Source organism: Tachyglossus aculeatus, chromosome 12 (genome assembly GCF_015852505.1).
Source record: "Tachyglossus aculeatus isolate mTacAcu1 chromosome 12, mTacAcu1.pri, whole genome shotgun sequence".
NCBI lineage: Eukaryota > Metazoa > Chordata > Mammalia > Monotremata > Tachyglossidae > Tachyglossus > Tachyglossus aculeatus.
In genome coordinates, this window is record NC_052077.1 from 11,912,801 (window position 1) to 11,928,561 (window position 15,761).

A 15,761-nucleotide genomic window follows, 5' to 3' on the forward strand; every position below is an offset into this window, starting at 1 on the left:
AAATAGTTGCCCCCTTCTGATGCAGAGTGTATAGGTGTGTATAGGTATAATATGTAGTGTATAGGTATATCTGAAGCAGCGTGGCTCAGTGGAAAGAGCATGGGCTTTGGAGTCAGAGGTCATGGGTTCAAATCCCGGCTCTGCCAATTGTCAGCTGTGTGACTTTGGGCAAGTCACTTAACTTCTCTGTGCCTCAGTTACCTCATCTGTAAAACGGGGATTAAGACTGTGGGCCCCCCATGGGACAACCTGATCACCTTGTAACCTCCCCAGCGCTTAGAACAGTGCTTTGCACATAGTAAGCGCTTATAAATACCATTAAAAAAATGATTTCACCCTGGAAAATCTTGGGAATTTCAGGTTACTTGCTTCTTCCAAATCAAAATTGCTCACATTTCAGATCTGAGCACTTCACTTTATTTGTCACTTCTCTTCATGCAACCTCAGCAAGAGATCAGGACATTTTAGAAGGGACTGAGCAGGTCTTGCTGGTCACTGCCACACTTCAACCTTCCGGGCAAAGCAGGAAAGGGGTCAGGGGAAAGGAGGGGAGGGCTGGTGTCATTGTCTCAGAATATTCCACTTCTTTTGTAACAAAACACACTTCGGGGAGGGTCAGCAGGATTTCAGCTGACAGGACGACGAGACCGGGAAATCACTGTGCAGAAATGGGAAACAATTTGGCAAAATAAAGGCAAATGAAAGTAGTGAAGATGCAATTAGGAGTTGAAGGGAGTGGGGAGGAGAGCCTTAACTGCTCTTTCAGCTAGACTAGTTGAGAACAGATTTGTGGGAGTGGCGAAGTACTGGGCATGGATTCTTGTTCAGGATGTGTGTGTATATGTGTGTTGTTTTTTTCCTATGGTATTTGTTAAACGCTTACTATGTGTCTGTACACAGCACTGGGTTAGAGACAAGCCAATCGGGTTGGACATAGCCCTTGTCCCACATGGAGCTCCCGGTCTTCACCCCCACTTTACAGATGAAGTAACTGAGGCCAGGAGAAGTTAAGTGACTTGCCCCAGGTCACACAGCAGATAAGTAGCGGAGCTGGGATTAGAAGCCAGGTCCTTCTGGCTCCTAGGCCCATGCTCTATCCACTAGGCCTTGCTGTGTCTTGCTCTCCTCACCCCAAATTGAGCTCCTGACTGAAGGTGGTGGCCAGTTGAAAGGCTTTTTCTCTATGGGCCTCATAGTTAGGCTGAAATGCTGATAGAGAGCAAAAGGGATTACTTTAAGGCCACGTCTGTGTGCTCAGCCCAGACTCATCTATTCATTACTGGGCTATTCATTCACTAGAAAATCAGCGTTGCTCAGTGGAAAGGGTCAGAGGTCAAGGGTTCTAATCCCAGCTCCACCGCTTAACTGCTGTGTGACTTTGGGCAAGTCACTTCACTTCTCTGTGCCTCATGTTACCTCATCTGTAAAATGGGGATTAAGACTCTGAGCCTCACGTGGGACAATCTGATCACCTTGTATCCCCCCAGCGCTTAGAACAGTGCTTTGTACATAGTATGCACTTAATAAATACCATCATTATTGTTATTACTGGGAGAGGAGATATGGTCCCAAGTAGCATGGCCTAGTGGATAAAGCATGGAGTTAGAACAACCTGGGTTCTAATCCAGGCTCCTCCACTCGTCTGCTGTGTGACTTCAGGTAAATCACTTTACTTCTCTGTGCCTCAGTTACCTCATCTGTAAAAGCACTTAACAAATACCTCTTCTAGACTGTAAGCCAGGCGTGGGCAAGGATTGTCTCTTTATTGCTGAACTGTACTTTCCAAGTGCTCAGTACAGTACTCCGCACACAGTAAGTGCTCAATAAATAGGATTGAGTAAGGAATAAGGAATAAGGGATTGAGACTGTGAGCTCTATGTGGGGCAGGGACTGTGTTCAACTTGATCAACTATCTACCTCAGTGCTTAATAATAATAATAATAATAATAATGGTATTTGTTAAGCACTTACTAAGTGCCAAGCACTGTAAGTGCTGGGGTAGAGACAAGGTAATCAGGTTGTCCCACGGGGTGCTCACAGTCTTAATCTCCATTTTACAGAAGAGGTCACTGAGGCACAGAGAAGTGAAGTGACTTGCACAAAGTCACACAGCTAAGTGGCAGAGCAGAATTAGAACCCATGACCTCTGACTCCCAAGCCCGAGCTCTTTCCACTAAGCAACGCTGCTTAATATAGCATCTGGCACATAGTAAGCACTTAACAGATACCACATTTATCATTACCATTATTTCTGCTGGTGGAAACCTAAGCCCCCATAAATGAATATGCTTTCACCATGGTTTGAATCTGTTGTTGTTGTTTTGTTTTTCCTCTCTAGGCTTGAAATCCAAAAGCATCAGTGAGCTAGTCAAAGACAGTGTGAGAGAGCAGTTCAAAGTCTTCCAAAATGAGGTGCAGGAGAACGTAGCCCAACTCTTCAAAGCAGTGTCTACTTTATCCGAGGGTCTGGAGAGCACAAGGCAATTAGCTCAGCACGTTAATGAGAGCTTGGTGTCTATTAGCTCTCAGCAAAAAGCGATCCTGGATCAAGAAAGCACAGCCACTCGGATGGACCTCTTGGAGCTGAAGAACGACATTGCGAATGTCAAGCAAGAAATGAGCTTTGTCTATGAGAAACCCATCAAGGCCCTAGAAGCCAGGCAGAAGGAGCTTGCAGATTCCTTGGAGTTGGAGCACACCAGAAACATTCTGTACTACGAGTCCCTCAACAAGAGTCTTTTAAAAATGCGAGAGGTCCACAAGCAGCTGTTGGCATCAGACCGGAAAGCGTTCTCGACAGTGCAGGACGACGTTATTACCGAGGGGTTGCTCGTTCTCCAGGAGAAAGTGAAGAAGCAGGACCTGACGGTGATAAAAATGTACGATGACTTGAACCTGCAAGAGAACAAGGTGAACAACATCACTGTTACTCTGCAGCTGGAAAGAGCCACTGCTAGGAAGGAATGTGAAGTGATTTTGTCCAAGTACAGAAAGGACTTTCAATCTCAAATGAAAGACATGGAAGAGAATTTGCACATTTTAAACCAAACGCTGGCAGATACCCTTTTTCCGATGTACAAACAAATGGACAAAATGAATGAACAAATCAAAGATTTGACTTACGATATGGAGATCCTCCAGCCCTTGACCGAACAGGGGCCACCATTCCATCAGTTCGTGGACTCGGAACAATCCAACAGAGCAGCAGCCAGCAACAGAAAGCTAGACAACCTAACGAGCATCATTTACAATCTCAAACATTTTGTCAAAGAACTTGCAAAAAGCCACGAGGAATTTAAAATTGAGACGCAGGCCAGTAATCACATCTTTGAGAGACGTATCAACGAGTGCACTTTACAAACGGAGGACGGTTTAAATAAGTCCATGACCATTTTAAATAATGCGATTGATTCCATCCAGGATAATTATGTGCAAAGGGAGACTTTGACTAGCAAAAACAGCCATCCTGAGGCTCATGATAACTGTTCTGACAAGATGGGCACCATATTGGCTTTCATCCCTCAGTTCCGCCAGTTGAATGAATCCTTTCATTCTCTGATTAATGACATTTGGAGAAATCAGACTGTTCTACAGAATTACAAGGCACTGAAAGATAGCCCAAATGGCAATTACGAGAAAACAAGCCACTCCAACTTTGGGAGACTGGATCAAATATTGAACGGGACCATTTCTCAAGTGCTTGCGTACCAACAAAATATAAGTCATCTAGAAGAAAAACTCTTTTTGTCAACACAGGCTTATCAAGATTATGCGGAGCGACTACAGAATTTAGAATCTAGAGTGACACAGACCTGGATGCCATTTTATATTTCCTTTAAAAAAGACAGGGACAGGATGGAGAGAGATCAGTCCCTTCAACTTCAGGTGTTGAGTTCTAGATTCAAGGCATTAGAAGCGAAATCCATTTATTTCTCAGTTGGTTTCTCCCGTCTCAACAGAACCGTCTATGAAACTTTAGAAATGTGTCAACATGCTTCTGACAGGATTTCACATCTGAATGCTAGTAGCCATCAGTTGATGCAAGATTCCCAATCTGATTTTAAACAGCTGCAGGAAGATCTGCTGGGTCTCATGGAGTCCAAAATTGAAGCAAAGACTCAAGCTCTCCAGTCTAACATAACTTGGTATTTGGATCAAGTCTCGGATCAAGCCAAGGCTCAGAAGCAAATGAAAGCAAGTGTTAAAAAACCTGCCACATTAAAGAAGCCAGCTGTGAATCTTATAACCATCCTAAAAGGGCGAAATCAAAGAAACACAGACAGCATTGAAAATCCTGGTATGTCTTAAGTCAATAATTTCCAATTTAATCTTTTTTCAAAATGCATACCTAGATATGTAGTAGCTATATTTACAGGGAGACCTATGACTGGTGGGTACCCTTAACTGGTTACATGACTTGTGAGAATTAAATGAAAGATCAATTAATGAAATATAGGTTTTTTCCATATGCAGTAAATGAAGTGCATTAATGATTTTCCAAGATCTAAAACATTGATCAAAACAATATAAATACCTTCAAAATCATGATAAAAACACAATATAGTTGCATGTAAATATGTACTAATAATGAAATATTTTGAATTAGATTTTCATAGGTATACTTATAAATAGAGATTCAATGACTGTTCTCCCTTCTACTTAGACTGCGGGCCCCATGTGGGACAGGTCCTGGGTCCAACCTGATTATATCCACCCACAGTGCTTGGCACATAGTGAAAACTTAATAAATATGATTGTTATCATTATTATTATTATCATTGTAATAACATATGTAAAATGCCTAATTAAAAATCATAACTTTCTCATCTAATCAAAAAGGCAGCCTGTGCTAACAAAATAGAGATCTGTCGTCAATGCTAAATTGAAGGGGGCTTTAATCACTCCATTCAAATCAGTTAAAATACTATAATTGAGGAAGAGAGGAAGGGAGATAGCTAATTCAAAGTATGTGTTGCGGCATTATCTTAAAGGGGGAACACTTGCAAGGAAAATCAGCATCAAGATTCTCCAGCACTCAGAAAAAGCAGTAAAAAAAATGAACATTGTGATCCATCTATCAGTCCTGTTTACTGAACATATATTGCTTGCAGATAACTTTCCTAAGGGCTTTAGCAACTACACTAGAAATAGAAGACCTGATTTCTTCAAGTACTTTATAATCTGAAGGGGGAACTCTCTCCCGCATCCCTCGTCCAGGTTCCCCCCTCCTAGACCACCACTTTTCCCAGTTGCAAGGCAGTAAATATTGAGGTCACGTCTCTCCAACATACCTTCCCTAATTAAGCCCTCTTTCTTCCCCCTTTTTCTATGTCATCTATGCATTTTGATCTGTGATCTTTGGGCATTTGATATTTGCCCCACCCTCAACCCTGTAGCACTTAAGTACATATCTTTGAATTATAGATTATAAATTCTTTATATTCATATTTGTCTCCCCCTCCAGAGTACAAGCTCACTGTGGGAAGGGAACTTGTCTGCCAACTCTGTTGTATTGCACTCGGCCAAGCGCTCAGTATAGTGCCCCGCACATAGTAAGAGCTCAAAATACCAGTGATCGATTGATTACATCAAATAATTTACAGACTGGGGGAAGAAGAGCCTGGCGAGTAGGCTATGTCACAGAGCAGATGCTTAAATAATAATATCAACAGATAGGTACAATATTGCTTTATTTGGTTTTGTGTAAGTAGATACTGAGATGAGGAGAAACTGGGGTAGTGGTGGGAAGGCTGTGATCTGGTAGAAGAAAAATTAATTGGGGAAGTCTCATGGAGGGTGTGGAATTTCAGAAGGGCTTTGAAGATGGTGGAAAGATGTGGTCTGGCAGAATTTGAGGGGGAGGCTAATTGGAATATGATGAGTGCAGGAATCAGGGGGATGGTCTTTTGGATGGAGAGGATTCATGAAATCCCTTCTAGACTGTGAGCCCACTGTTGGGTAGGGACAGTCTCTATATGTTGCCAACTTGTACTTCCTAAGCACTTAGTACAATGCTCTGCACACAGTGAGCACTCAATAAATACGATTGCATGGATGAATGAATGAATCCACCCCGCCATACCTCCTTCCCCTCCCCACAGCACTTGTATATATGTAAATATGTATATATGTTTGTACATATTTATTACCCTATTTATTTTACTTGTACATATTCTATTTATTTTATTTTGTTAATATGTTTTGTTTTGTTGTCTGTCTCCCCCTTCTAGACTGTGAGCCCGCTGTTGGGTAGGGACCGTCTCTATACGTTGCCAACTTTTACTCCCCAAGTGCTTAGTACAGTGCTCTGCACACAGTAAGCGCTCAATAACTACGACTGAATGAAATGTTGTGGAGTAAAAATGAGAGGTTGTAGCGAAAGACTAAGTCAAAGGCAATATCTAGGTGGAAGATTGCATATATAGGAAAGATGGTGTTGTCAACCGTTATAATAATAATAATAATTGTGTAATTGCTAAGTACTTACTCTGTGCTAGACACTGTTCTAAACATTGGGGTAGATACAAGATAATCAGGTTGGACAAAGTCCCTGCCCACATAGGGCTCGCAGTCTTAATCTTCGTTTTACAGAAGAGGGAACTGTAGCTCAGAGAAGTTAAATGTCTTGCCCAAGGTCACACCTCAGAGAAGTGGTCTAGCTGAAAATAGAATCCAGATCCCTCTGACTCCCAAGCCCGTGCTCTACCCATGAGGCTACGCTGCCTCTCATTATGAGAAATTTAGCTGTAGAAGTTGATTAGGAAGAAAAGATGAGGAGTTCATTTTAGTCAAAGAGAACTTAAAACTGCTGTCAAGATGTCCACGTGGGATTGCAAGATTGTAGAGGGAATGAGAGTCCAGGACTAGCAAGATGGATTTGGGAGATGTCTTTATGGATGTGACTGCTGAAGTCCCCACTAGATTGTAATGTTCTTGAGGGAAGAAATCAGACCTACGAACTCTATAGTACTCTCCCAAGTGTTCAGTACAGTGTTTTGTCCAGAGTAAGTGTTCGATAAATACTACTGACTGATTTAATCTCTAGAGAAGCAGCATGGCGTAGTGAATAGAGCACAGGCCTGGGAATCAGAAGGTCATAGGTTCCAATTCCAGCTCTGCAATTTCCCTGCTATATAACCCTGCTCTGCACACAGTAAGCACTCAATGAATATGATTGAATGAATGAATGAATCTTTGAAATGAAACACTCTCAATTATCATTTATATAATAATAATAATAATGGCATTTATTAAGTGCTTACTATGTGCAAAGCACTGTTCTAAGCGCTGGGGAGGTTATAAGGTGATCAGGTTGTCCCACGGGGGTGCTCACAGTCTTAATCCCCATTTTACAGATGAGGGAACTGGGACACAGAGAAGTTAAGTGACTTGCCCAAAGTCACACAGCTGACAGTTGGCAGAGCCGGGATTTGAACTCATGATCTCTGACTCCAAAGCCTCTGCTCTTTTCCACTGAGCCACGCTGATTTAGTAGAAGCAGCATGGCTTAGTGGATAGAGCATGGGTTTAGGAGTCAGAAGAGTTCTAATCCTGGCTCTTCCACATGTCTGCTGTATGACCTTGGGCTAGTCACTTAACTTCTCTGTGCCTCCGTTACCTCATCTGTAAAATGGGGATAAGAGTTTGTGCCCCACGTGGGTCAGGGACCGTATCCAACCTGATTAACTTGTATCTACCCCAGTGCTTAGAACAGTGCTTGCCATATAGTAAGTGCTTAACAAGTACCATAATTATTATCATTATTTAAAACAGTTTTAAAGGCAAGAGCTAAATATGTTATTTACAAATCTGTGCATCACCTTTTTACCACTGAACTCTTTCTTTCTTAGCAGAGGATTTAGACTGCAGCCGCTCTCCATGCCAAAATGGAGGAACTTGTATTAGTGGAAGGAACAATTTATTCTGTGCTTGCCGCCATCCCTTCGGGGGAAACAATTGTACTGAAAGGCTGACTGAGGAAAATAGTCTTACTCCAGGTAAGTAGCTGTTTTCTTGGTCTCTTTAATCAAGGGCCAAATTGGGAAACCCATGATATAATTGCATGTGTATACCCAGTTGAGCCCGTCCAATATGTGCTTACTCTGGTCTATGCCCCCTTTGGGAGCAGTTTTCCAATTCAATTTGACGGTTTGAATAACTTTTTTGCCGGTGAAAATCTTTGCTTTCACAGGTGAGTGCATTTCACCGGCCCATTTGTGAGTACGGTATTCTAAAATCTGGTACCAGAGAAGCAGTCTGAAGAAGATAGTAGCTTCTTACTAAGGCACATTTTTTAGGTGCTTTGTTTTAATGCTGTAGTTAGTACTTTCAGTCAGGTATGGTATAAACTTGAGAAACGCCTGATTGGTACTGTCTTTTTCTGTCCACCCAAGTAGTTAGAAAAATCCATCCAATTTACATCCGAACTTCATGAATACAAATTTCAGGATTTTAGCTGCTTGGCCTTCAGGAATGCTTAGCTACTAAAGTCATTCCTGCAAGAGCGGAGAAATGAGGATCACCGTCCTCATCAATAATGATGGGATTAAGGTCAGGGTTGAAAGCAGGCAGGGAAATGTTTGATAAAGATACCTCAGTGCTGAGGGTGGGAATTGGGTTGATGTGGAATCAATAAATCAGTCAGTGGCACCTATGAGTACTTACTGAGTGCACAACACCTTTCTAGGTGTTTGGGAAAGTACAGTGCAACAGAGTTGGGGAATGCGTTCTCTGTCCACAAAGAGTTTACAAGTCTATAGGAAGAGACAGACTTTAAAATAAATTAAGGATAGGGGAAATAATAGAGTATAAACATATATATGTATAAGTATTGTGCTTAAGGGAATACACTGTCAGGTTCGTAGTTGACTGAGGGTTTGGGGACTTGACTGGGAAGTTTTCTTGGAGAAGATTTTAAGGAAGATTTTAAGCTGGGGCTATTGGGAGTTGCTCAACTATGTTGGAGAAACAACAAACGTTTATTTCCCACACTGAGTAGTATTAGCTGTTTGATTTTGTCCAAGTGCCATATTCCAAATTTTCAATACGAGAGTGTGTGGAGCTTTCTTCAAAATATACTGACACATTTAGTACTTTAGCAAACATGCCTAAAATGAGCTTTTTTCTCCATAATTATGTAGTGGAGGAAAGAATTGGGTTTTCACAGTTTCTGTAACAGATTTTGCAAGTATATTTAGCAGGGTTTGTGGAAAAAAATGCTTTTGTCTTCTCCTCCACAGCGCATACGACTTAATTTAGCTCTTTGACAAGGTGCTGAAAAATAGTTTCTCATAATTTCAGCTTAATTTTCTGTGAGGAACTATAAACCACTTTTGCTATAGCAATAATACTGCAGAATCATTACTTCTGAGCAAATGTGCAACATGGCCTAATGGAAAGAGCAAAAACATAGGACTTAAAGGACCTGGGTTCGAATCCCAGCTATGCCATTTGTCGGCTGTGTGACTTTGGGCAAGTCACTTAACTTCTCCATGCCTCAGTTTCCTTATCTGTAAAATGAGGAGCCAGTACCTGTTCTCCCTCCTACTTAGACTGTGAGGCCCATGTAGGACAATGACTGTATTCAACCTGATTTACTTGTATTTACTCCAGAGCTTAGGATAGTGCTTGATACATAGTTAGTGCATAACAAATATTATTAATATTCTTCTTCTTATTATAATTATTTCACTTTGCAAAATAATTCCTATGGAGCCTCTGGGAGAAAGCACGGAAGGGTGATCATTGTTCTATCTTGTTACGGATAAACCCAGGGTCAAGGAAGTGAAATAAACTCCTTTCAGTCATCATCGAACTCAGATCTCCAGAGTCTCCTTCAATCAATATTATTTATTGATCACTGGCTGAGTCCTGAGCACTGTAGCAAGGTCTTAGATTGTGAGCACCATGAGAGACCATGACAGTGTCTAATTCTCCAATGTGTATTCTCTCCCAGTGTTTAATATAGTGTTCTGCACACAATAAGTGTTTAAAAAATGATATTACCACTACTACTAAACCAGAAACAAAACAGAGAGTCCCTGCCTCCTGGGAGTCTACAACCAATTCCTCCTTACCTAGAAAGCTATGCAATTTCAATAGCACATTTCTTTATGTTTTAGTCATTAAGGAATAGGATAGAGCTGGGGAGAAGAGAACTGAATGACGGGACATTAACCTGGCTCTTTTCTCTTTCTACAGATTTTTCAAAAGGCTCTTATAGATACGCACCGATGGTATCTTTCTTCGTCTCTCATACATATGGAATGACAGGACCCGGTCCAATTAAATTTAACAATTTGGATGTCAACTATGGGGCATCCTATGCTACACACACTGGGAAGTTCCAGATTCCATATCTTGGGGTATACGTTTTCAAGTACACCATTGAGTCACTTAGCCCCCAGTTGTCTGGCTATCTTGTAGTTGATGGAGTAGATAAGCTTGCGTTTCAGTCAGAAAATGTAAACAGTGACAAATACTGGGATAGAGTTCTCACTGGGGATGCTTTACTGGAGTTAAATTACGGTCAAGAAGTTTGGCTTAGGCTGGTGAAAGGATCCATTCCAGGTAGGTTTCCCCCAGTGAGTACATTTAGTGGTTTCTTATTATACCGTACATAAGCTAGTCAGAAACATAAGATATCCCCTTTCCGATGAAGCAGGCAATATTATTAGTATTCCTTGAATGTGTCTCTGTTCTACTTTTGTAGTTTTACCTCAAATGAAATCTAAGTTCCTTTTCCTTTTTTAATGCACATTTTCCAAAGATTTGGGGAGTACACATGCCAGCGTATATTTACTTCATAATCTCAATTTAAAGACCCCTTATGTAAACTGGATGTGACTAGACTAAAATCTTTCTTCTAAGGAATTACTAGATCAATGTAACAAAATTAAAATAGTTTTAACAACTCTGGAAAATTCTGATTGGAAGTAACTTGGCAAAATGAGATTCATAGTCACAACGCATTTTCCAACAGTAGCAGTTGTAAATGGAGTACTGTTGTGCTTGCACTTTTTCTCTTACCTGCAAATAACTTTCCTAAATGCACGTATTAAAATAAAAATTTCAATTCAAATTATACTTGGGAGTTTGTTTTATAAACTAATACCTGCCCTTGCCTGATTACTATTTTTTCCCAATTAATATCTGAAAGAAAACAGTTTTACATTTTATATTTGTTTTATGGTAAACACAAATCCTAAAATAATGTAAGTTAAATCTAGAAAACAAAGAGATTTATTGTATTTTTAAAGTCCAAGGACAGAAAATAAGGCTTTTTCCAATTAGAGGATTTCTCCTCCAAAATAATGATCGCAGAGTCAAATGGGATAGGGAGAGAATACACTTCCAGAATAAAATAATCCCATTAGGGCTTGTCTACATACCCCTTTTAAGGGATCCTACTGAAACTCCTGGTGTCTAATTTGGAAAGGAGTTTCTATGGAGAATTTCTGAATCTTTCCAAGATTGTCTGTAGTGTAAACATGACCGATCTATTTTGCATTGCTCATTTTGCTGCCTCTCTTCTGCATCTTCTGAAGAAATCCAGAAGCAAGAGTCCGGGCTTGCCAGGGGAAACTGAGCTGATTTGTTCTCAACCCCTGATTCTGGGCCCTTTTGGGCAGAGGACGGCCACAGAGTTAGTCAGTTTCTTCATTTATCCATTCAGTCATATTTATTGAGTGCTTTTTGTGTGCAGAACACTGTAGTAGGCACTTGGGTGATTACAATATAAAAATAAACAGACACATTTCCCTGCTCACAGTGAGCTCACAGTCTCTGAACTAGTGATACCTTCCTGTTGTCTACTGGGTCTATGAGCTTTCGTTTAAATCAGTGGTCAACAGGTCACATAGGAAATCACAGGTGTGTTCATTGGAGGTTAGAGAGGGAAAAGTTGAGAGATAATGTTGACTTCAGGAGGAAACGTAAGGTTTGGATAAGTTGGTAGCAGCTGTGAGCTTGGGAGGCTGGGTTGTAGCTTTACCACTTTCTCCTACTCCCACTAATATTAAAATGTTTGCCTTCCCTTTTAGATTATAAGATCCTCAAGGGCAGGGATTTTTTTCTTTTCCCTCCATTCTTCTTACCTAAGTGCTTAGTATAGTGCCTTACACACAATAAACACTCAATAAATACTGTTGATTGACTGAATAAACCAGTCATCAACATATAGCAGTTCCTTTACCACTATTTCAAAGACTTTCAAAGATGGTAGTGCACTGCTTAGTATGTTATCTGTTACCCAGCTCTGGTCTGAAGATGCATTGCAATTCTGGGACTTTGTGGTTAAACCAAATCCTTCAATATTCAGCCCAAGAGGGTTTTGTGTAGAATTCTGCTAAGCAGTGGGGAGCAGCAAAACACTTTTAATGTGTGTATACATTTATATGTGTGTGGGTATGTATATAATCCTTTTAATATTATTATAGGTTTACAGTGGTCTGTGTGGTGAAAAGAAAGACAAGAAGCTAATTTATGCTGCACTAATACATCAGGATTAAAAAATCCAGGACACCAAGGAATATAAAACCTTCTTTCATTATATACCAATGCTTGAATTGGCTAAGTAGAAGAAAAGGTGTCACACATGTTCACAACACACTCACACATATTCTGTAGCTTATCCTTTTCCCCAAATAATCATTTACTCAGACCATCATTTCCATTCTTAAAAATACCAGAAGACTAAAGTAATTTTCCATCTGTAGGAAAATTTTGTATACATATAAAAAAAATTGATTGTTATGCTGTTTTAGTGGAATTGGCATGTCAATCATGGTGTTCTTGTTTTTGTTTTTTGACTCACTCTCACGTAGGAAAGGTTCTCACCATCAACATTGTTATCTTTAAAAATAAGGGACAGATATGTATGAGTGTTTGCATATGTATACACCCAGAGTGAAGCGGGGAGAGAAAAAAAATCAAGAATAGTGTTTTTAAATATAGTTTAACTTTAGTGTTTTATTGAACTTGGCTTTACAATAACCAAAATTTCTACCTCTAATATCTAACGCTTCTCACAATTGCCGGTAACTAGAAATAACTGTACAAACAGCAGAAAAAAATAAACATGATTTAACTCTCTTCAATCATTTGTCTTCCGATAGCAAAGAGGTGAAGCTTAAGTTGGATATATTTAAATGGGCTGAAGCTTTAACAGTAACTTCTGAGTTGCCTGAATTAGCAAAATCAATCCTCATAAATTAAGTTTTTATTGATCTATGAAACAGATAACTGGCCCAAATCAAAAACAACCATCCATGCGGAGGGGTGTCATCGTGCAACTTCTAATGCTAAAATTTAACCTCTGACAGCTAGCTCTCCCTGCAGGATTGAATAAAACTCCATCTGGCCCTCTAGACACCAGCATTGTGATACAGTATTTATTTTCCATTCTTCAATTTAGGCTGACATCTGGTGGTCTAGGAGATCCGTAGGCAAAGCTTCAGAATTTCAGCTACATTTTCCATGATTTCTTTTGTCTTTCTGACAACCAAACTGGAATAACAATTAAAAAAATGAAAGCAGAGCAAGCAAAGAAAGTGATCCTACATGATGAATTATATATAAGTATAATCTACGAGGGGACCACAGGAATCAATAGAAATGCTGAAACACCACAGGTATCTGTCAGAGAGAATGACAAAGAAAGGGAAACTGTTTAATGGCATCAAACGTGTGTGCTAATGGGAATTCATTAAAAGTAAGATTTCATTGTTTTCTCCTGTCACTGCTATTTTTTGTTTGTTTGTTTGTTTTTGAGGGGGAAGGCGTGGGAGCCGGGAAGAGGAGGGTGGACCTGTTACTGAAAAGGATGCTTGAATGGACATGATAGCATAAGACAGTTTAAAAATCTTGTCTTTTGTTGTTCTTTCTTTGAAAAAAAAAAAGGACTGCTTCCAGTGGCAATGCCAGACCAGATTGTGAAACACATTTGAGCAGGAGTGGCAGCATTTCAAACTGGCTCTATGACAGATTTTGAAAAAAATCTCCAGTTAATGAGAAGTAGGTTCTATTCTGCTAATTACCCAACCATGGGTGACAGAAATGATAACGATTGGCAGCCTTGTGACTCACGTGTCACTGAACAATTCACCCGGGAGAAAAATGATCAGGTACCTTCTAGGCTCTTTGTTTGGGTCTCACAAAATTAGCTCTGCTTTTCCAGTGCATCGACTGTCCTTCAGATACTAAGACGTGTTGGGTTCTCTTCCTGTATTTGTAATTGTAAATGGTGTCCCTTAAAATAGACAACTAGAATGGCCTTGTCTTACTTCAATCATTGTGTAAGGTTCTAGATTAATCAATCAATCAGAGGTTGAGGCTCTCTTTATCACGAGATGGAATATTCTACTCTGCCTAGAGAAAGACTTTGAATATTGAACTCTAACATGCATGGCTCAGTGGAAAAGAGCCCGGGCTTTGGAGTCAGAGGTCATAGGTTCAAACCCTGGCTCTGCCAATTGTCAGCTGTGTGACTTTGAGCAAGTCATTTCACTTCTCTGGGCCTCAGTTACCTCATCTGGAAAACGGGGATGAAGACTGTGAGCGCCCCGTGGGGCAACCTGATCACCTTGTAACCTCCCTAGCACTTAGAACAGTTCTTTGCACATAGTAAGCACTTAATAAATGCCATTATTATTATTATTATCATTATTATTATTAACACAACTTAGGTTTATGACCTGGTGAAAAGTTTCTGAGCTTCTGTATTCACAGTGTTACCTTGTCCCAATCAAAATAAAATGGGAAATTCTTGAGGTATCACTCTACTTTCCATATGACTCTGGAAAGAGCATGGGCCTGACAGTCGGAGGACCGGGGTTCTAATCCCGGCTCTGCCTTCTGGGTGAACTTGGGTAACTCACTTAACTTCCCTGTGCCTCACTTTCTTTATCTGTAGAATGGAGATTACATGCCTTTTTATGGTATTTGTTAAGCGCTCATTATGTGCCAGGCACTGTACTAAACCCTGGGATGGATACAAGCTAATTAGGTTGGATACAATCCCTGCCCACGTGGCAGCTCGTGGTTTTAATTCCCATTTTACAGATGAGCTAACTGAATCACAGAGAAGTTAGGTGACTTGCCCAAAGTCACACAGCAGAAAAGTGGAGGAGCAGGGATTAGAACCCAGGTCCTACTGACTATCTTTTCCCCCTCCTACTTAGGCTGTGAATCCTTTAATAGACAGGAACTTCATCTAACTTGATTATCTTGTATCTACCCCGGAGACTGGTAGAGAGTTTAGCACAGAATGACCAAATAATAATAATCATGATAATAATATTTGTTATTAATTCATGTGATGGAAAAGCGCAGAGGGTGAGTTCATTTGGAAAAGTGAGAAGTTTAATTTTGAGTTTGAGTTGATAGGACATCCATCATCTAAGACATCTAAGAGATGCCTTAGAGGTAAGAGGAAATGTGAGATTGCAGGGCACGACAGAGGTAGGGACTGGTGAAGTAGGTTTGTGGTTGATTTGCAAAAAAGCGATAGGTGAAGGCATATGAGTGGATAGGATCCTCATGGTAGTGAGTACAAAGCATAAAGAGCAGAGGGTCAAAGACAGAGCCTTGTGGATTGCCCACAATGAAGGAGTGGAAGGCCTGAAAATAAGCCAGAAAATGAACCAGAAAAGGAATCTTTTGATATTCATCCTCCCCACTCTTCACCCCCACATCACTGCACTTATAATTCATTTTCTCACACACTCCTGTTTCCCCCATTTGTAACTTATTTTAATTTGTCT

The 15,761-nt window shown here is 40.4% G+C and overlaps 1 protein-coding gene across 2 annotated transcripts in view; it reads left to right on the plus strand.

Annotated features, from left to right (window-relative positions):
* The window catches only part of MMRN1 (multimerin 1), a 38,884-nt gene extending 27,804 nt beyond the window's left edge, over positions 1–11,080 (plus strand). The window contains exons 6-8 of one of the 2 annotated variants that reach the window (XM_038755347.1): positions 2,339–4,297; positions 7,851–7,997; positions 10,201–11,080. In XM_038755347.1, coding sequence (XP_038611275.1) covers positions 2,339–4,297; positions 7,851–7,997; positions 10,201–10,622 — 2,528 coding nt within the window. In that variant the 3' untranslated portion in view covers positions 10,623–11,080. The remainder of the gene's footprint in view (positions 1–2,338; positions 4,298–7,850; positions 7,998–10,200) is intronic. The other variant, XM_038755348.1, reaches the window with a different exon arrangement.
* Positions 11,081–15,761: the final 4,681 nt, after the last annotated feature.